Raw genomic sequence first — 21,560 nt, 5'->3', positions numbered from 1 at the left:
CTGGAAACAGGCATCTTGGCATCATTCAGTCCTGGGTGTGATGAACAGCAGCAATAACAGCAGAATCCAACCCTTGCTGTTGCCTGTGAACTTGCTGTTTCAGCAGGTTGTTTGACTGAGCGAATCCCTTCCCACACATGGAGCAGTTGAACGGCCTTTCCCCAGTGTGAACTCGCTGGTGTTTCAGCAGATTCTGTTTACTTTTAAATCTCTTCTCACAATCAGAACACTCAAAAGGTCTCTGGTCAGTGTGAACAAGTTGGTGTGTAGTCAGGTGGGATGACTGAGTGAATCTCTTGCCGCACAGGAGGCAAGTGTAAGGTCTCTCTCCAGTGTGAACTCGCCGGTGTATCAGAAGGTCAGATGCATCAATGAATTCCTGACAACACACAGGGCAGGTGAACGGCCTCTCCCCAGTGTGAACTCGATGGTGTCTCAGAAGGTGAGCTAATCGAGTGAATCCCTTCCCACAGAGAGAGCAGATGAATGGTCTCTCCCCAGTGTGAGTGTGCTGGTGTTTCAGAAGATCCTTTTTGCTTTTAAATGTTTTATCACATTCAGAACAATTGATAGGTCTCTGATCAGTGTGAACAAATCGATGTTTCAGGAGCTGGGATGAACAAGTGAATCCCTTCCCACACACGGAGCAGATGAACGGCCTCTCCCCAGTGTGAGTGTGCTGATGAATCAATAAATCCTTTTTACTTTTAAAGTTCTTCTCACAGTCAGAACATTGAAATGGTCTCTGATCAGTGTGAACACTTTGGTGTGTCAGGAGGTGGGATGACTGAGTGAATCCATTCCCACACACGGAGCAGATGAAAGGCCTCTCCCCAGTGTGAGTGCGTTGGTGAATCAACAAATCCTTTCTGCTTTTAAAGCTCTTCCCACACTCACAACATTAAAAGGTCTCTGATCAGAGTGAACCTGGTGGTGAGTCCGGAGGTTTGATAAAGCATTAAATCCCTTTCCACATTGAAGACAGATGAATGGCCTCTCACCAGTATGGACATGCTGGTGTGTGTACAGGCTGGATGACTGAGTGAATCCCTTCCCACACACACAGCAGGTGAATGGTCTCTCCCCAGTGTGAATACGTCGATGGGTTTCCAATTCAGATGGGTAATTGAATCCTGTCCCACATTTCCATGGTTTCTCCATGATTATTGACAGGCTATCGGGTGTCGGCGGGATGCAGATTTGAGCTCACTATCAGATCAGCCATGATGTTATTAAATGGCGGAACTGGCCCGTGGGGCCGAATGGCCTATTGCTGCTCCTTGTTCACATGGTGCAGGTGTCCTCCTGTCTCTCCAGGTTATATAATCAGTTGAAACCAGGTCCACACAAAGAACACGAGTACGGTGTCTACCTGATGTAAATGTGCTATTTCTTTTCATGCTGTGTGACTGGTTAAAGCTCCGTTCCAGCTGACTGTGGAAAAATAACTGAGATGTCTGTGTCTCGGGGCTTTTCCAGACACACTGATGTTGAATAATTTCCCAAAAACAAAATAGGCAAACGTTTCTCCTTCCACATTCCTAGGCCTTTGATATTCAGATCCTGAAGAATCATGTGACACTGTCAGATCCCGAGACGTTTGGTTTGAATCGCCCGTCTGCAGATATTCTGGAAAAGGAGTTTACATTGAATTACTTTGAATACACAAGACATAAACAAGCCATTCAGTTTAACTCTTTATACTTGACACATCTTCTCCTGTCCCATAGACCTCATCTCAGCCTTTCAGTTGATTTTTCTATTTCTTTTTCTCTCGTGTGCTTCTCTCATTTCCTTTTGAAACAATCTCAGCACTTTCCTCAACTCATTTCGATGGTGATTCTAAACCTGTGAGTGAAGAAATTTGTCCTTATTGCCTTCTTGGATTTATTAGTAACTATCTTGTATTTATGACTCTTTGTTTATTGATCGTTCCTTCTTTTAGACTCTGTCACAAGTGGAACATTCTCTCCACATTTTCCCCTGTCCAAGCCACGAATAATTTTAAAGACTTTTATCAGGTCACTGCTCTACAGGAAAAAACTTCAATCCATTTAATCTTTCCTGAAAGCTGTAATCTCTGTTTACAAAAATAATCAGTCAATGCAGAATAGAAATCACAGAGAGACAAACATTCCTCTTGGAGTTGAGTTTTCTGTGTGCAAATCGTCAATTTGTAATAATGTGTAAAAGCAGTTTTCAAACATCTTTCAGTGTCAATCTACAATAGAAATGCTGAACAGACAATTCACTTTCCTCCACTCCCAGTTTTCTCCCTCCCTCTCCTTTGTCTGGGTTCAGTTCTCCAGCTCCTGTCTGCAGACTGACAATAAAACCAATGGGTCTTATTGGGGGTGTTGGGGCCTCCAGCGGGTGTTTGTGAATCCTCCCCGCCCACCTCCCAGGGTTTCCTTCCCAGAGATCAGAGTCCTCATTGATTTGAGGCCAAAGTGTAACCTCTTATTTATTGGCCCCATCCTCTGATGTGAACCATCCTCCAGTGGCTGAGCCAGGATGGGGCCGTTAACCTGGGCCTGTTCCCGGGAGGGAGGGAGGGAGAAGCCCCGCAGCTGCAAACCAGGGAGCTGACAATGATTCTGAAGGGTTTGCGGATCCACAAAGTGTTTCCAAATCCTCCCTAATGTCCAACCACCTGCAGTCCCTGCGGTAAAGCCAGGGCCTGTTTCCTGGGCCAGAAGTTGGTGCTGTTTCCATTCCTATCCTGTGCTCACAATCTCCTCCCGAACCCTTCCCAACACCATGACTGACACTGAGCATGCTCAGAGCGCGCACCCACACCACCTGATGTGGAGATGCCGGTGTTGGACTGGGTGAGTCACCTGATGAAGGGGCGGAGCTCCGAAAGCTCCTGATTCCAAATAAACCTGTTAGATGTGAACCTGGTGTTGTGACTTCTTACTGTGCAGTGCGTTTCCAGGCTCCCCAACGCCTTATCATCTTTGCGCATGCTCCACTCCCAGCCTGGGCCCGCCCCTCATTCACTCCGATTGGTTGGAGGATCAACCGCTTCTGGTCCGTCCCCCAGCCCCGCCCCCTCTTCCTATTGGTCCGGAGCTGCCGTCAATCAGTCCCCGGGCAAAGTGATGTGTCGCATGCGCAGTGTCATTGCTGTCCTTGGCGCTTGTTTGTCCCGGAGAAGCGGAGTCAGCGTTAGGCGGTGGCTGGGAGGATTTGGAAACACTTTGTGGATCCGGAAACCCTTCAGAATCATTGTCAGCTCCCTGGTTTGCAGCTGCGGGGCTTCTCCCTCCCTCCCTCCCTCCCGAGAACAGGCCCAGGTTAACGGCCCCATCCTGGTTTGGGAGCTGGAGCATGCGCAGTGCCTGCGGCAGACGGTAAGGAGCTCGAGCGGGCGGGTTTTAAATGGAGATTTTTACAAAGATCCAGAGCCCGAAATAAAACCGGAAACATAAATGGAGTTGGCGGGTGGATGGTGAGGCTTTATAAACACCCGGTGTCGGCCACAAACCCTCAATTTGCGAAGCAAATTCCTTGGGCCTTCCGAAGGTTCAGACCCGAGTTCACATCCGCCATCTTTATAGGGATCCACGTACTGCAAAGCGCATGCGCATCCGCCATAGTTCTTGAGGGTGAAACCAATTGAATAACCCACTGGAGACAAAAAAATCAGAGATAGTTTGTTATGAAATCAATGTGTTGTTGTAAAACCGGAAGTTAGGGTTACAGCCAACAACAACTTCTATTTATAATAACACCATTAATATCAGGGTGGTTAGCACTGCTGCCTCACAGCTCCAGGGACTCAGGTTCAATTCCAGCCTTGGGTCACTGTCTGTGCAGAGTTTGCATGTTATCCCTGTGACTGTGTGTGTTTCCTCTGGATGCTCTGGTTTTCTCCCACCGTCCAAAGATGTGATGCTTAGGGGAATTGGCCATGCTATATTGCCCCTTCATGTACAAAGATGTGCAGGTAAGGTGGGTTAGAGGTATAGATCAGGGGTAAAATATTCAGAGTTGGTCCAGACTTGATGGGCCAAATGGTTTCCTTCTGCATGGTAGGAATTCTTTGAGAACTCATCCTTGTGCAGTGAAAGTCCAGTCACTAATGGTGGAGTGATTAAAAAATGGAATGTGTAGGAAGCCAGAATCAGAGCAGTACGAGAGGTGATTCCAGAGATGGGGAGGAACAGGCCTTGGAGTGATTTGTATAAATTAGTTGTAAGGATGCATGAAAAAATGCAACATTTCATTTGGATCTCATAGAATCCTACAGTGCAGAAGGAGGCCATTGGGTCCATCGAATCTGCATTGACCACAATCCCACCCAGGCCCTATCACCGTTACCCCATGCATTTACCCTAGCTAGACCCCCTCCCCCCCAACACTCAGGGTTAATTTAGCATTGCCAATCTACTTAATCCACACCTGTTTGGACTGTGGGAGGAAACTGGAGCACCCGGAGGAAACTAATGCAGAAACAGGGAGAACCTGCAAACTCCACACAGACAGTGAACCAAGCTGGGAATCAAACTTGGGTTCCTGGTGCTGTGAGTCAGCAGTGCTAACCACTGTCCCACCGTGCCGCCCTCAGCTCAGGGAGGAGGGAGAGCTCAGGGAGGAGGGAGACATAGATTTACTGTTTTGGGGAACCAGAGCAGAAAAGTTGTTCCTTAGAAATTAGACTTGTCTGATCAAAATTCTATCCTGGACTGACAGTAGTTTTGTAAACTCCTTTTGCAGGATATTTGAAGGGGAAAATTTACAGTCAGCAAAATGGAATCAGGTTTCACGCCAAGATTTAACAGTTGCTCAATTCACCAGCACCTGAACACCATCAGCCTTTGAATGTGGAGTGCGGGAAAAGATTTCAAACATCAGTGTGACTGGAAAAGCACCGAGACACACACACACCCAAGTGAGAATTTTCCAGTGAGCTGACTGTGGAAAGAGCTTTAACCAGTTTCACAGCCTGAAAAAACATCACACCATTCACAGCAATGTGAATCTGTGCACGTGTTCTATGTGTAGACGTGGCTTCAACTAATCACCCAATATGGAGAAACATCATGATACTGACATCATAGAGAAACCGTGGATATGTGGGGACTGTGGGAAAGCATTCACTTGCCCATCCAAACTGGAAACGCATCGACGCACCCACACTGGGGAGAGACCCTTCACCTGCCCCGTGTGTTGGAAGGAATTTACTCAATCATCCTGCCTAACATTACACCAGCGAGTTCACACTGGAGAGAGACCGTACACTTGCTCTGTGTGTGGGAAGGGATTCGTCCAGATGTATAACCTACAGTTACACAGGAGAGTTCACACCGGAGAGAGGCCGTTCACCTGCTCCGTGTGTGGGAAGCGATTCATTAATTCATCCAACCTCGTGACACACCAGCGAGTTCACACTGAGGAGAGGCCGTTCAGCTGCACTGACTGTGGAAAGAGCTTCAGACATTCATCCAGCCTCAAAGCACATCAGCGACTTCACACTGGGGAGAGACCATTCACCTGCTCAGAGTGTGGGAAGGGATTCACTACCTCCTCCCACCTGGTGACACATCAGCGACTTCACGAGTGAGTGCAGGGAGTGGATTCTGCTGTACTTGCTGCTGTTAATCATCCAGGAGTGAGCCACATTCATTGACATTTGAGGTTTGTTTCTGCTGATGTTAATAATCCCTTTAGGTGGGCTGCAGGTTAATATTCTCGATCGAGAGCAGATTGTGTTTTTGGGGTTGCAGTTTCCCTTTAAGAACCGCTGTCTGTGATCTTTCCCCATCATTCAGGAACTCTCGTCACAGATTCTTCACAGTACAGAAAGAGGCCATTCAGCCCATCAAGTCTGCACTGGCTCACTGAAAGAGCCTTATCCCATTCCCCTGCCATACCCCTGTAACCTTGCACACTTTTTCTTTTCAGATAACAATCCAATTCTCTTTTGAGTACCTTGATCAAACCTGCCTCCACTGCCTTCACAGGAAGTTTATTCCAGACTCCAACCACTCACGAGGTGAAAATAATTTTCCTCACATCAGTTTAACTCTGTTTTCCCCATTAATGTAGGTCTGTGCCCTCTAGTTCTTGATGTTCTCTTGGTGGGAACATTTTCTCACTATTTCACCTGCCCAACTCCTCAGGATCTTGAATACCTGTATCAATCTCCTCTCGACCATCTTCAATCAGACAGTTAACATTTATTTCTTCTGATGTTAATCTCTAACTGACTTGGAATTTAATATTCTGAAATCTGTTAAATAAATCAGCTTTGTTTCAAACACACGGTGTGTTAAATCCTTGATTTCTCCAGGATAAGAGATTAATTGATGTCCTGTTACTGACTTCTGTTTTTTGGTTCTTTTCTCCTTTTAACTCCAGATTATTTCAGTCTCAGACCTTCAGTTACACTCATTTTTTAAAAATTTGATTTATTATTGTCACAAGTATTAGCATAAAATGAAAAGTATTGTTTCTTATCATGGACAAGTCCCAGCTCCCTATACCTTCCAGAATGTCTCTCCCAGCCTTGAGATCGAGGGAAGTTTTCAGTATTTAAAAACAGAAAATACTGAAAATTATAATCCATCCTTTTCCAAGTGTCAGTTGATTGTGTCCCAGATTATTGGCTTTTCCCCAACGCTGATGTTAAGCTGATTGTTCTGTAATTGCTGTGTTTTTGAACAGGGATGTAACATTTACATTCTCTGTCCTTTGTCACCACAACTCTATGAGAAGGATTGGAAGATTGTGGCCAGAGCCTCCACAAGCTCCATGTGAAGGACACTATGAGTCAGAGTGCAGCAGTCCCTCAATGTCAGACTGCAGTGTCAGCCTAGATAATGTGCTCAGCTTGATGAGTATTTCCTGTTATTATTGATGTGGATCATTCAGAAACAATGGACTCTGATGATATCATCCAGTCCTGCTGCGATGATGTCATAGAGACTATTACATCACAGCGGAGCCTTAGTAGTGAAAACAGTTTTGTTCCAGATGGGAGGTGATGGCCCAATGGTATTATCCCTGGACTTAATCCATAAACTCAGCTAATGTTCTGGGGACCGGGTTCAAATCCCACCACAGCAAGTGGTGTAATTTGAACAAAGAACAAGAAAAAAGAAAATTATAGCACAGGAACAGGCTCTTGGCCCTCCAAGCCTGCACTGATTATGCTGCCCGTCTGAACTAAAAAGGCCTCCGGGGACCATATCCCTCTATTCCCATTTTATTCATGCATTTGTCCAGGTGTCCCTTAAAAGTCACTATCATATCTGCTTCCACTACCTCCCCCGGCAGCGAGTTCCAGGCACCTGCCACTCTTTGTAAAAAAAAAACTTGCCTCGTACATTTAATTCAATAAAAATAATTGAATTCAATAAAAAAAATCAGAATTAAGAATCTACTGCTGACCATGAAACCATTGTCAATTGTCAGAAAAAAACCATTTGGTTCAGTAAAGCAAAAAGTAAAGTTTATTTATTAGTCACAAGTAGGCTTATATTAACAGTGCAGTGAGGTTACTGTGAAATTCCCCTGGTTGCCACACTCCGGCATTTGTTCGAGTCAATGTACCGGACCAGCATGTCTTTCAGACTGTGGGAGGAAACCGGAGCACCCGGAGGAAACCCACGCAGACATGCAGAGAACATGCAAACTCAACACAGACAGTGACCCAAGCTGGGAATTGAACCCGGGTCCCTGGCGCTGTGAGGCAACAGTGTTAACCACTGTGCCACCCCATGAACAAAGAACAGTACAGCACAGGAAACAGGCCCTTCGGCCCTCCAAGCCTGTGCCGCTCCTTGGTCCAACTAGACCAATCGTTTGTATCCCTCCATTCCCAGGCTGCTCATGTGACTATCCAAGTAAGTCTTAAACGATGTCAGCGTGCCTGCCTCCACCACCCTACTTGGCAGCGCATTCCAGGCCCCCACCACCCTCTGTGTAAAAAACGTCCTCTGATGTCTGAGTTATACTTCGCCCCTCTCAGCTTGAGCCCGTGACCCCTCGTGATCGTCACCTCCGACCTGGGAAAAAGCTTCTGATCTGGGAAAAAGCTTCCCACTGTTCACCCTATCTATACCCTTCATAATCTTGTATACCTCTATTAGATCTCCCCTCATTCTCCGTCTTTCCAAGGAGAACAACCCCAGTCTACCCAATCTCTCCTCATAGCTAAGACCCTCCATACCAGGCAACATCCTGGTAAACCTTCTCTGCACTCTCTCCAATGCCTCCACGTCCTTCTGGTAGTGCGGCGACCAGAACTGGACGCAGTACTCCAAATGTGGCCTAACCAGCGTTCTATACAGCTGCATCATCAGACTCCAGCTTTTATACTCTATACCCCGTCCTATAAAGGCAAGCATACCATATGCCTTCTTCACCACCTTCTCCACCTGTGTTGCCACCTTCAAGGATTTGTGGACTTGCACACCTAGGTCCCTCTGTGTTTCTATACTCCTGATGACTCTGCCATTTATTGTATAACTCCTCCCTACATTATTTCTTCCAAAATGCATCACTTCGCATTTATCCGGATTAAATTCCATCTGCCACCTCTCCGCCCAATTTTCCAGCCTATCTATATCCTGCTGTATTGCCCGACAATGCTCTTCGCTATCCGCAATTCCAGCCATCTTCGTGTCATCCGCAAACTTGCTGATTACACCAGTTACACCTTCTTCCAAATCATTTATATATATCACAAATAGCAGAGGTCCCAGTACAGAGCCCTGCGGAACACCACTGGTCACAGACCTCCAGCCGGAAAAAGACCCTTTGACCACTACCCTCTGTCTCCTATGGCCAAGCCAGTTCTCCACCCATCTAGCCACTTCTCCTTGTATCCCATGAGCCTTAACCTTCTTAACCAACCTGCCATGTGGGACTTTGTCAAATGCCTTACTGAAATCCATATAGACGACATCCACGGCCCTTCCTTCATCAACCGTTTTTGTCACTTCCTCAAAAAACTCCACCAAATTTGTAAGGCACGACCTGAATGTCCGTTTGGGGAAGGAAATCTGCTGTCCTTACCTGTCTGGCCTACATGTGACTCCAGAGCCATAGCAATGTGGTTGACTGTCAACTGCCCTCTGAAATGGCCCAGTGAGCCACTCAGTTCGATGGTAACTGGGGATGGGCAATAAATGCTGGCCATGCAGTGACGCCCATGTCCCACAAATGCATAAAAAAATCCTCAGTTTAAATTCACACAGCCATTCTGTCTCCTTTTGTAATTACCACTCACTTCACCAGTTTAAAAAAATGGACGTCAATGAACATAATTCATTCCTGGATGTGATTTACAGTAAAATCCAGTCACTGATTATTTGTGAACTCGCTGGTGACTCATCAGGGTGGATGAGCGAGCGAATCTCTTCCCACACACGAAGCAGGTGAATGGTCTCTCCCCAGTGTGAATTCGCTGGTGTCTCTGCAGGGTGGCTGATTGAGTGAATCCTTTCTCACACTGCAAACAGATGAATGGCTTCTCCCCAGTGTGAACCCGCTGGTGTGCAGTCAGTTGACATAATTGTCTAAACCCAGTCCCGCAGTGAGAGCACCTGAACGGTCTCTCGTCAGTGTGAACAAGCTGATGGCGCATCAGGTCCACAGAACCTTTATAGCATTTCTCGCAGTCAGCACATTTAAAAGGTCTCTCGTCAGTGTGAACTTGCTGGTGTTTCAGCAGAGTGGACGAATCGCTGAATCCCTTCCCACATTTGGACCAAGTGAATGTTCTCTCCCCTGTGTGAACTCGATTGTGTTGTAGAAGCCCTGATGATCGAGTGAATCTCTTCCCACATTTGCAACAGATGAACGGCTTCTCCCCAGTGTGAATTCGCTGATGTGCAGTGAGTTCAGATGATTGTCTGAACCCAGTCTCACAGTGAGAGCATCTGAAGGGTCTCTCGTCAGTGTGAACATGCTGATGTCGCATTAGGTTCTGAGAACTTTTATAGCACTTCCCACAGTCCGGGCATTTAAACGGTCTCTCATCAGTGTGAACTTGCTGATGTTTCAGCAGAGTGGATGAATCAGTAAATCCCTTCCCACACTTGGAGCAGGTGAATGGCCTCTCCCCAGTGTGAACTCGGTGGTGTTGTTGCAGCCCAGATGATCGAGTGAATCCCTTCCCACACTCGGGACAGGTGAATGGCTTCTGCGCATTATGAACACGCTGGTGCCTCAACAGGTTGGATGACCAAGTGAATCCCTTCCCACACTCAGGGCAGGTGAATGGCCTCTCCCCAGTGTGACAGGGCTGATGAGTTTCCAGCTCAGACAGGGATCTGAATCCCTGCTCACAGTCCCCAGATTTCCACGGTTTATCTACACTGTGAACATTGCTGTTTTCTTGCATGTTAAAAACCCGATGATATTCAGATCCTGATGTGATGTTTGGTTTCAGTTTCCCTGACTGCAAATCTTCCCCTTCTAACGCCCTGTGAAATTGATTTAAAACAGAAAAAAGGGAGTGAGAGAGAACTCTCAAAAACAGAAAGGCAGGTTGTGAAATTGAGCTGGTTTTACCTCCAATTTCCCACCCCCTCCCCGAATCCTTTGATTCCCTGAAAAATCTCTCCAGCTCTGGGCTAGAATTTTCCTCCATTTTAATCCTGGGAAAAGTGCAGTTATTGTCACCGCTCTCTGCTACAAATTCTACCCACTGACTCCATCCCTCTCCTCGGTAACTGTCTGAGACTGAGCCAGACTGTTCACATAGCAAAATATTTCACCCAACCTGAGAATCTGACCACAAATCCACATCATTACCAAGACCAGTTCCACCTCAGTAACATCACCCAACTCCAGTCTACTCTCAGTTCATCTGCGGCTGAAACCATCACCCATTCCTTTGTTTTGTTTTGATTTGATTTATTATTGTCACATGTATTAACATACAGTGAAAAGTATTGTTTCCTGTGTGCTATACAGACAAAGCATACCGTTCATAGAGAAGGAAACGAGACTGTAGTGCTACAGTTATAGCTAGGGTGGAAAGAAAGATCAACTTAATGCAACGTAGGTCCATTCAAAAGTCTGATGGCAGCAGGGAAGAAGCTGTCCTCGAGTCGGTTGGTACGTGACCTCAGACTTTTGTATCTCTTTCCCGACGGAAGAAGGTGGAAGAGAGAATGTCCGGGGTGCATGGAGTCCTTAATTAAGCTGGCTGCTTTGCCGAGGCAGCGGGAAGTGTAGACAGAGTCAATGGATGGGAGGCTGGTTTGAGTGATGGATTGGGCTACATTCATGACCTTCTGTAGTTCCTTGCGGTCTTGGGCAGAGCAGGAGCCATACCAAGCTGATGCTAATTCTTTCTATGGTGCATCTGTAAAAGTTGGTGAAAGTCACAGCTAACATGCCAAATTTCATAGTCATACAGGTTTACCTCATGGAAACAGGCCCTTAGGCCCAACTTGCCATGCTGCGCTTTTTTAAAAACTGCTAAGCTAGTCCCAATTGCCCGCAATTGGCCCTTATCCCTCTTTCCCCATCTTACCCATGTAACTGTCTAAACGGTTTTTAAAAGACAATATTGTACCCGCCTCTACTCTGGCAGCTTGTTCCAGACACTCGCCACCCTCTGTGTGAAAAAGTTGCCCCTCTGGATCCTTTTGTATTTCTCCCCTCTCAACTTAAACCTATGCCCTCTAGTTTTAGACTCCCCTACCTTTGGGAAACGATATTGACTATCTAGCTCATCTATGCCTCTCATTATTTTATAGACCTCTATAAGGTCACACCTCAGCCTTCTACGCTCCAGAGAAAAAAAGTCCCAGTCTATCCAGCTCTCCTTATAACTCAATCCATCAAGTCCCGGTAGCATCCTAGTAAATCTCTTCTGCACTCTTTCGAGTTTAATAATATCCTTTCTATAATAGGGTGACCAGAACTGAACACAGTATTCCAAGTGTGGCCAAACCAATGTCTTGTACAACTTCAACAACTCCTGTATTCAATGTTCTGACCAATGAAACCAAGCATGCCGAATGCCTTCTTCACCACTCTGTCCACCTGTGACTCCACTGTCAATGAGCTGTGAACCTGTACCCCTAGATCTCTTTGTTCTGTAACTCTCCCCAATGGCCTACCATTAACTGAGTAAGTCCTGCCCTGGTTCAATCTACCAAAATGCAATACGTCGCATTTATCTAAATTAAACTCCATCTGCCATTCGTCAGCCCACTGACCCAATTGATCAAGATCCCGTTGCAATCCTGGATAACCTTCTTCACTGTCCACTATGCCACCAATCTTGGTGTCATCTGCAAACTTACTAACCATGCCTCTTATATTCTCATCCAAATCATTCATATAAATGACAAATAACAGTGGACCCAGCACCGATCCCTGAGGCACTCCGCTGGTCACAGGTCTCCAGTTTGAAAAACAACCCTCTACAACTCCCCTCTGGCTTCTGTCATCAAGCCAATTTTGTATCCATTTAGCTACCTCACCCTGGATCCTGCGAGATTTTCCTTCGTCTTCTGAGAAAGTAGAGGTGTTGGTGGGCTTTCTTAACTATAGTGTTGGCTTGGGGGGACCAGGACAGGTTGTTAATGATCTGGGCACCTAAAAACATGAAGCTTTCGACCATTTCTACTTCATCCCCGTTGATATAGACAGGACACGTTCTCCACTATGTTTCCTTATGTCGATGGCAATCTCCTTCATTTCTGTTTACAATGAGGGGGAGATTATTGTTACTGCACCAGTTCAACAGATTCTCTATCTCATTCCTGTATTCTGTCTTGTCATTGTTGGAGATCCGACCCACTACGGTGGTGTCACCAGCAAACCTGAAAATCGACTTGGAGGGAAATTTAGCCGCACAGTCATAGGTGTATAAGGAGTATAGTCGGGGCTGAGAACACAGCCTTGTGGGGCACCGGTGTTGAGGATGATCGTGGAGGAGGTGTTGTGCCTGTCCTTACTGATTGTGGTCTGTGGGTTAGGAAGCTCAGCATCCAGTCGCAGAGGGAGATGCCGAGACCCAGGCCACGGAGTTTGGAGATGAGTTTTGTGGGAATAATGATGTTGAAGGCTGAACTGTAGTCAATAAATAGGAGTCTGACATCACTGTCTTTGTAATCTCGATGTTCCAGGGTTGAGTGCAGAGCCAGGGAATTGGTGTCTGCTGTGGACTTGTTGGGTGGTAGGCGAACTGTAGTGGATCCAGGCAGTCCGAGAGGCTGGAATTGATTCGTACCATGACTAACCTTTCGAAGCACTTCATAATGATGGATGTTAGACCCACCGGATGATAGTCATTAAGGCACGCTGCTTGGCTTTTCTTTGGTACTGAGATGATGGTCATCTTCTTGAAGCAGATAGGACCTCAGATTGTTGTAAAGAGAGGTTGATGATGTCTGCGAATACCCCCGCCAGCTGATCCATGCACGATCTGAGTGCTTGTTACCATTAGACTTAATAATTCTAACACACCCCTGGCCGGTCTCCCTCACTCAACCTGTCTATTAACTTGAGGTCATCACAATTCTGCTGCCCACATGTTTACTCATTCCAAATCTTGTTCACCCACCACCCCTGTGCTACAAAGGCTCCTGTTTATGAATCAACATTTTAAATTTCTCATCCTTGTCCTCAAGTACCTCCATGGTTTCACCCCTCCCTATCTCTGTAATCTCCTCTCGCCTCACAACCCTCCAATATCTCAGCATTCCTTTCATTCCGGCTTCCTCAGCATTCACAGTTTTAATCACTCCATCATACGTGTCCGCACTCCCAGTTACCAAGGCCATAATCTTTGGAATTTCCCCCTAAACTGCTCCCCCTCTGTGTCATCCTTCCCCCCTTTAAGATACTCATTAAAACTACCTCTTTAACCAAGCCTTCACCCATCCACCCTCATGTCTGCTCACATGACTCTGTCAAATGTTGCTTTATAACACACCTGAGAAACGCCTCAGAATGCTCCAGTACATGAACGATGCTGTATAAATACACATTGTAATTATTGATTTGGAGATGTATCACTGTCCCTTCATCATCACTGGGTGAATAGCCTGTAACTCTTGACCTAAAGGGGAGCACCTTCACCACATGGACTGCAGCTGTTTTTTGTTTATTGGTGTCACAAGTAGGATTACATTAATACTGCAATGAAGTTACTGTGAAAATCCCCTAGTCGCCACATTCCACCACCTGTTCGGGTGCACTAAGGGACAACTTTAGCATGGCAATGCACCTAACCAGCGCGTCTTTTGGACTGTGGGAGAAAATCAGAGCACCCAGAGGAAACCGACGCAGACACAGGAAGAACATACAAATTGCACACAGACTCAAGCCAGGAATCGAACCCGGGTCCCTGGCGCTGTGAGGCAGCTATGTGCCACTGTGCCACCCCGTGTGAGGTCCTTTTTTTCTTCTTCAAGAAGATAAAACATAATCTTCTCCACAGGTAATTTCATAGAAACCCTACAGCACAAACAGAGGCCATTCGGCCCATCGAGTCTGCACCAACCACAATCCCACCCAGGCCCTACCCCCATATCCCTACATATTTTACCCGCTAATCCCTCTAATCTACGCATCCCAGGACACTAAGGGGCAATTTTTTTTAGCATTGCCAATCAACCTAACCGGCACATCTTTGGACTGTGGAAGGAAACCGGAGCTCCCGGAGGAAACCCACGCAGACACGAGGAGACAGTGACACAAGCCGGGAATCGAACCCAGGTCCCTGGAGCTGTGAAGCAGCAGTGCTAACCACTGTGCTACCGCGCCGCCCGTTTTGGGGATGGGAAATATTTTCTGTTGGTCTTGTTAGTGAAAAGACAGGGTAGTGGGATGAGCTGATTCCCTTGTAGAGAACCAGCGCATGCATGACTGGTTAGTCATTTTCTGTAGTGCAATAATTCAATGTTTCTGTGGCTTAATGGAAAAGAGACCAATTCTAGAGGCCAGGAACTAACTTCTGGAATCAATGCCCACTGCCCCCTATGGAGGTGGTGGCTGCACATGCGCCCTGTTGCCCATTGCCCCCTATAAAGATGGCCACCGCCCTGCTGTCCATTGCCCCCAATAAATATGGCGGTCACGCTGCCCATTTTTCTCTAAAGATGGAGACTGCAAAATCGGTCAGGCAGGGCCTCGGGCGTCTTATTTGTGGTTTGAAGCTAATATCCGATGTTTATGAAAGCTCCGCTTCCTATACCGGGTGTTTATGAGTCCTCCCTTTTGATTCTCAGGCTCCATTTAATCTCACTCACCCGGTGTCTACAATCAGTTTCTACTCTCCCTGCTGCTCCGACACCACCCCATCCGACCACTGCCTACACCGCACTGCGCATGCTCCAGTCAGAGAGGCACTGAGCCTGCGCAATGATCTCCTGTATTGAAGATAGGGTATCGTCACCCTCTCGGTGCACGCTGGGTAATGGCACCGCCATTGCCACTTGATGTTGTCAAATACAAATACATCTTTTGTGGTCCATGATCAGAATGACTGGCCTGGCCGAGAATGGCTTACTCCTGTTCCTATTTTCTATGAAAATATATTTAAACAGGCTTATTTTAAATTACTTAACATCTTTCTTGAAATAGTGTGCAGTGTAATTACCACAATCATTTGTCATCTGGAAATTTAAACCTGCTGTTTCACTTTCAGTCAGGAACACGTCCCAGTTTCACACTAATCTTTGATTTGACAGCACATTTCCAGCCTTCACCGTTGTTCAAAATTTTTGCAAACGCTTGGCAGCTGTGACGGAATTTGTAAAGACAGAAACAGAGTCAATGTTTCCAGTCCAATATGACTCTTCAGTTCCAAAACATTAGCTCTGTTTCTGCAGAGATGCTACCAAACCTGCTGAGTTTTTCTTGCTTTGTTTTTATTTCCGATTTCCAGCATCTGTAATATTTTGATTTTCTTTCAGAATTGTTCACCTGACTCGAAACATAGTTATAAAAGAGCCTTCTGTTCCATGTTTAGGAGCTCTGGACTATAGAAAAGAGCAGTTGGGACACATTTCTTACACACCTCAGGATTAACCCACTTTGCTGTCAGTGAAGAGAGATGAGAAAGTCCAAAGTGCTGTTTGTCCCTCTCAGTGTGACCCTATGGCAGGAACAGACTGCAGTTCTGTTCCTGCTGTGTGAACCTCCCCCAGATTGCCCCTTCTGCGCTCCAGCCAGGCAATGTTAAACATTCAGCTGGGAAAGATGAACATCTGCAACTATGTATTCAAATATCACTGTTTTATTTCACATTTATTTAGAATATTAAACTCCAGTCCAGTTACAGGGATTATGAACATAATTAGAAACAAATTCCAAATATCAGAATGAACAAAGTCCAGTCCTGAATGTGATTCACAGCAGCAGCAATAACAGCAGAATCCAGCCCCTGTAGTAACTTATGAACTTGCTGGTGTGTCAGAATGTGAGGTAACCAAATGAATCTCTTCTCACATGGAGCAAGTGAACAGCCTGTGAATGTGTTTGTGTATCAGCAGATACATTTTGCATTTAAATCTCTGCTCACAGTCAGAAGTTTGAAAAAGTTCCTTATCAGTGTGAACAAGTTGATGTGCAGTGAAGTGGGATGACTGAGTAAATCTCTTGTTAAACATGGAGCAGGTGAATAGCCTCTCTCAGAGTGAGTGCACTGGTGGACACTGAGTTCACATGACCAGCTGAACCCAGTCCCATAGTGAGAGACTCTGGATGGTCTGCTGTCAGTGTGAACCTGCTGATAGCACATCAGATTCATAGAAATTTTAAAACATTTCCCACAATCCAGACATTTGAAACTTATTCCATCAGTGTGAACTCACTGGTGTGTTAACAAAATGAATGAATCAGTGAATTGCTTCCCACACATGGAGCAGGTGAATGACCTCTCCCTGGTGCGAACTCTCTGCTGTTGCTGCAGGATGGACAATCACCTGAACCTCTTCCTGCACTGAGAGCAGATGAGTGGAGTGGAACGGACTGAATGCACTGGTGAACCATCAGTGAATGTGGGTTTTTAAAGCTCCTGTCACAGTCTCAGCATTTAAATCCTCTCTCGGCAGTATGAACCCACTGGTGTGTGTGGAGACTGGATGGAGAAAAGTGGGAGTTCGGGGCTCAGACAAGAGGGATGTTTAGAGACAGTTTGGCCCGTTGGGCTAATGGAATGGAGCAAAGCAGCAGGGAGAGCTGATTGGATTATCTCAATCTTAGTGACAAAGCATTTCCATGAGCTCCTCACACTTGTTGTTGGAGGTGAGGATGGAGGAAACAGGGGAGAGCCCTTCAAAAGGAACTGACTTGTATTAGAGTTATTAAAAATATTCACGATGTGAATATTTTTCGAACTTGATCGAGTTTTTCGAGGAAGTGACGAAGATGATTGATGAGGGTAGGGCAGAGTATGGTGTCTACATGGACTTCAGTAAGGCCTTTGACAAGGTCCCTCACGGCAGACTGGTGCAGAAAGTGAAGTCGCATGGGATCAGAGGTGAGCGAGCAAGGTGGATACAAAACTGGCTCAGTCAAAGAAGACAGAGGGTAGAAGGGGAAGGGTGTGTTTCTGAATGGGGGGCTGTGACAAGTGGTGTTCCTCAGGGATCAGTGCTGGGACCTTTGCTGTTTGTAATATATATAAATGATTTGGAGGAAAATGTAACTGGTTTGATTAGTAAGTTTGCGGACGACACAAAGGTTGGTGGATTTGCGGATAGCGATGAGGACCATCAGAGGATACAGCAGAATATAGATCAGTTGGAGACTTGGACGGAGAGATGGCAGATGGAGTTCAATCCGGACAAATGTGAGGTAATGCATTTTGGAAGGTCTAATACAGATGGGAAATATACAGTAAATGGCAGAACCCTTAAGAGTATTCATAGGCAAAGGGATCTGGGTGTACGGGTACACAGCCCACTGAAAGTGGCAATGCAGGTGGAGAAGGTCGTCAAGAAGGCATATGGCATGCTTGCCTTCATCGGCCGGGGTATTGAGTTTAAAAATTGGCAAGTCATGTTGCAGCTTTATAGAACCTTAGTTAGACCGCACTTGGAATATAGTGTTCAATACTGGTCGCCACACTACCAGAAGGATATGGAGGCTTTGGAGAGGGTGTAGAAAAGATTTACCAGGATGTTGCCTGGTATGGAGGGCATTCGCTATTTGGAGAGGTTGGAGAAACTTGGTTTGTTCTCACTGGAGTGACAGAGGTTGAGGGGAGACCTGATAGAAGTCCTACAAGATTATGAGAGGCATGGACAGAGTGGATAGTCAGAAGCTTTTTCCCAGGGTGGAAGAATCAATTACTAGGGGGCATAGGTTTAAGGTGCGAGGTGCAAGGTTTAAAGGAGATGCACGAGGCAGATTTTTTACGCAGAGAGTAGTGGGTGCCTGGAACCCGTTGCCGGGGGTGGTAGTGGAAGCGGATACGGTAGTGACTTTTAAGGGGCATCTTGACAAGTACATGAAAAGGATGGAAATAGACAGATATGGTCCCCGGAAGGGTAGGGGGTTTTAGTTAAGTCAGGCAGCATGGTCGGTGCAGGCTTGGAGGGCCAAAGGGCCTGCTCCTGTGCTGTAATTTTCTTTGTTCTTTGATGTTTAACACAAATCTGGAATACCTAAGTGCAGAAGGAGGCCATTTGGCCCATTGAGCATACACTGATAACAATCCCATCCAGGCCCTATCCCCGTAACTCCATGTATTTGCCCTGCTAATCCCCCTGACAATGAGGAGCCACTTAGCATGGCCAATCAACCTGACCCACAAACCTTTGGACTGCCGGAGGAAATCCACGCAGTCATCCGGCATTCCAGGGCCGGAATTGAACTCGGGTCCCTAGCGCCGTGAAGCAGCAGTGCCAACAACTGTTACCGTGCCGCCCTGAGATGGAGTTTATTAGCATCAGCAGAAACAGAGCCCAATGAATAGGGTTCATTTCTGGATGTAATTGATGGCAAAATCCACTCACTTGTGAACTCGCTGGTGTGTCAGCAGATTGGATGAATGAGCGAATCCCTTCCCACACACAGAGCAGATGTATGGCCTCTCCCCAGTGTGAACACGCTGGTGTATCAGCAAGTTGAATGAATGAGAGAATCCCTTTCCACATTCTGAGCAGGTGAACGGCCTCTCCCCAGTGTGAGTGCGCTGGTGTACAGTGAGGTGACATAATTCTCTGAATGCAGTCCCACAATCAGAGCACCTGAAAGGTCTCTCCCCAGTGTGAACGCGTTGATGGGACACCAGATTGCTGGAAATTTTAAAGCCCTTCCCGCAGTCTGGACATTTAAAAGGTCTCTCCTCAGTGTGAACTCGTTGATGGCGTACCAGTTCCCCTGAACTTTTAAAGCATTTCCCACATTCTGCGCATTTAAAAGGTCTCTCCTCAGTATGAGTGCGCTGATGTGATGTGAGGGCAGGTGATGTCTTGAATCCAGTCCCACAGTGAGAGCACCTGAACGGTGTCTCATCAGTGTGAATACGTTGATGGCACAGCAGCTTCGCAGAACTTTTATAGCACTTCCCACATTCTGGGCATTTAAATGGTCTCTCAGTCGTGTGAACTTGCTGGTGTGTCAGCAAGTTGGTGGACTGACTGAATCCCTTCCCACATTTGGAGCAGATGTAAGGTTTCTCATGAGTGTGAACTCGCTGGTGTCTCTGCAGACTAGATGAGTGAGTGAATCTCTTCCCACATTGAGAGCAGGAGAATGGCCTCTCCCCAGTGTGAATGCGCTGGTGTACAGACAGGTTACTCGATTGCCTGAATGCAGTGCCACACTGAGAGCATCTGAAAGGTCTCTCATCAGTGTGAGTGCGTTGGTGTTTAGTTAGGGCGTAGGATGTCTTGAACCCACTCCCGCAGTGAGAGCATCTGAACGGTCTCTCGTCAGTGTGAACACGTTGATGGGACATGAGTTCCCCAGCACTTTTAAAGCACTTCCCACAGTCAGGGCATTTAAAAGGTCTGTCCTCAGTGTGAACCCGCTGGTGTGCGAGCAGGTTAGGTGACCTTGAGAATCTCTTCCCACACTCGGAGCAAATGAATGGCTTCTCCCTGGTCTGAACTCGCTGGCGTTTCATCCCACACTCAGAGGAGGTCATTGGCCTCTTCCCACTGTGGACTTGCTGGTGTCTCAGCAAGTTGGTTAACTGAGTGAATCCCTTCCCACAGTCGGAGCAGATGAATGGTTTCTCCCCAGTGTGACTGCGGCAATGCATTTCCAGGTGAGATGGGGATTGGAATCTCTTCCCACAGTCCTCACATTTCCACGGTTTCTTCCTGGTGTGACTGCGATTGTGTATCGACAGGTAAGATAATCGGCTGAAGCCTCTTGCACACACAGAACACGTGTACGGTTTCTCCCCAGTGTGAACAGTGCTTTTTTCTGCCATATTCAAAATCTGATGATATTTACGTTGTTATAAGTTGTGCGACTGTCAGATCCGGATGTGATATATGGTTTGAATCTCCTGACTCCAAGCCCTCCCGAAACTCTGTGAAATTGATTTAAAACAGAAAAAAGGGAGTGAGAGAGAACCCACAAAAACAGGTTGTGAAATTGAGCTGAATGAACCTGGTAATTTGTGGGGCCGGCACGAGGAAAACGTGACCATGAAAGCTGCCGGATTGTTGTAAAAACGCAACTGGTTCACTAATTTCCTTCAGGGAAAGGGGTGAGAAGGAGAAGATGGAAGAGACAGGGGGAGTCATAGCTACAATCAACCAGGACTTCTTTAAAATCGCCCAAACCCTCAACCTCTATCACTTAGAGAGACCAGGGTAACAGGAGTCTGTGAACATCATCACTGGCACTCACACTATCCTGACTGAAGGTTGACCAGGATGTTGGCTGGTCTCGAGGGGGTCAGCTATGAGGAGTGGTTGAATAAACTAGGATTGTTTTCACTGCAAAGATGGAGGCAGAGGGAGATCTGATAGAGGTCAGAGGTCTACAAAATTCTGAAAGGCATAGACAGGGCTTTTTCTCAGGGTGAAAGTGTCAATTATAAGGGGGCACAGGTTCAAGGTGAGAGGGGGGCAGTTTAAGGGAGATGTGTGGGGGACGTTTTTCATGCAGAGAGTGGTGGGTGCCTGGAACGTGCTGCCAGAGGAGGTGGTGGAAGCAGGCACATTAGCGACATTTAAGAGGCATCTGGATGGGTAATGAATAGGGAGGGAATAGAGGGATACGGACCAAGTAAGGGCAGAAGGTACGTTTTAGATAATTTAGGGCACCATGATCGGCACAGGCTTGGAGGGCCGAAGGGTCTATTCCTGTGCTGTATTTTCTTTGTTCTTTAACACTTATGGTATCCAATGCTGGATGAACAGAAATTACCTTTGTGTACTATCCAGATCCGAATGAATCCGGAGATTCTATCAATGTTGACGTGACGCTTGGCTTGAAATTCCCGTTGACAAATCCTCCCCCTCTAACTCCCTCAGTACACCCGAACAGGCACTGGAGTGTGGCGACTAGGGGATTTTCACAATAACTTCAAATGCAGTGTCAACGTAAGTCTACTTGTGACACTAATAAACAAACTCTAAACGCTGTAAAAGGAGTTTCAAAATCCAACA

At 46.5% G+C, this 21,560-nt stretch overlaps 2 protein-coding genes across 2 annotated transcripts in view; one reads left to right on the top strand and one right to left on the bottom strand.

Moving 5' to 3' along the window:
- The window catches only part of LOC144484871 (uncharacterized), a 79,253-nt gene that overhangs the window by 9,454 nt on the left and 48,239 nt on the right, over positions 1-21,560 (bottom strand). The window contains exons 6-9 of the mRNA XM_078203233.1: positions 18,945-19,943; positions 9,715-10,331; positions 3,491-3,633; positions 117-520 (exon numbers count right to left, since the gene is read on the bottom strand). Coding sequence (XP_078059359.1) covers positions 117-520; positions 3,491-3,633; positions 9,715-10,331; positions 18,945-19,943 — 2,163 coding nt within the window. The remainder of the gene's footprint in view (positions 1-116; positions 521-3,490; positions 3,634-9,714; positions 10,332-18,944; positions 19,944-21,560) is intronic.
- LOC144484896 (uncharacterized) lies at positions 3,148-6,263 on the top strand. Its single transcript, XM_078203265.1, has 2 exons — positions 3,148-3,356; positions 4,723-6,263. Exon 2 carries the CDS (start codon positions 5,036-5,038, stop codon positions 5,567-5,569), a length of 534 nt encoding a protein of 177 aa, XP_078059391.1. The 5' UTR covers positions 3,148-3,356; positions 4,723-5,035; the 3' UTR covers positions 5,570-6,263.

The sequence above is a fragment of the Mustelus asterias genome, unplaced genomic scaffold, assembly GCF_964213995.1.
Source record: "Mustelus asterias unplaced genomic scaffold, sMusAst1.hap1.1 HAP1_SCAFFOLD_130, whole genome shotgun sequence".
Lineage (NCBI taxonomy): Eukaryota > Metazoa > Chordata > Chondrichthyes > Carcharhiniformes > Triakidae > Mustelus > Mustelus asterias.
The sequence above is the reverse complement of the archived record's forward strand: the minus strand, read 5'-3'. Positions and strand labels throughout refer to the sequence as shown.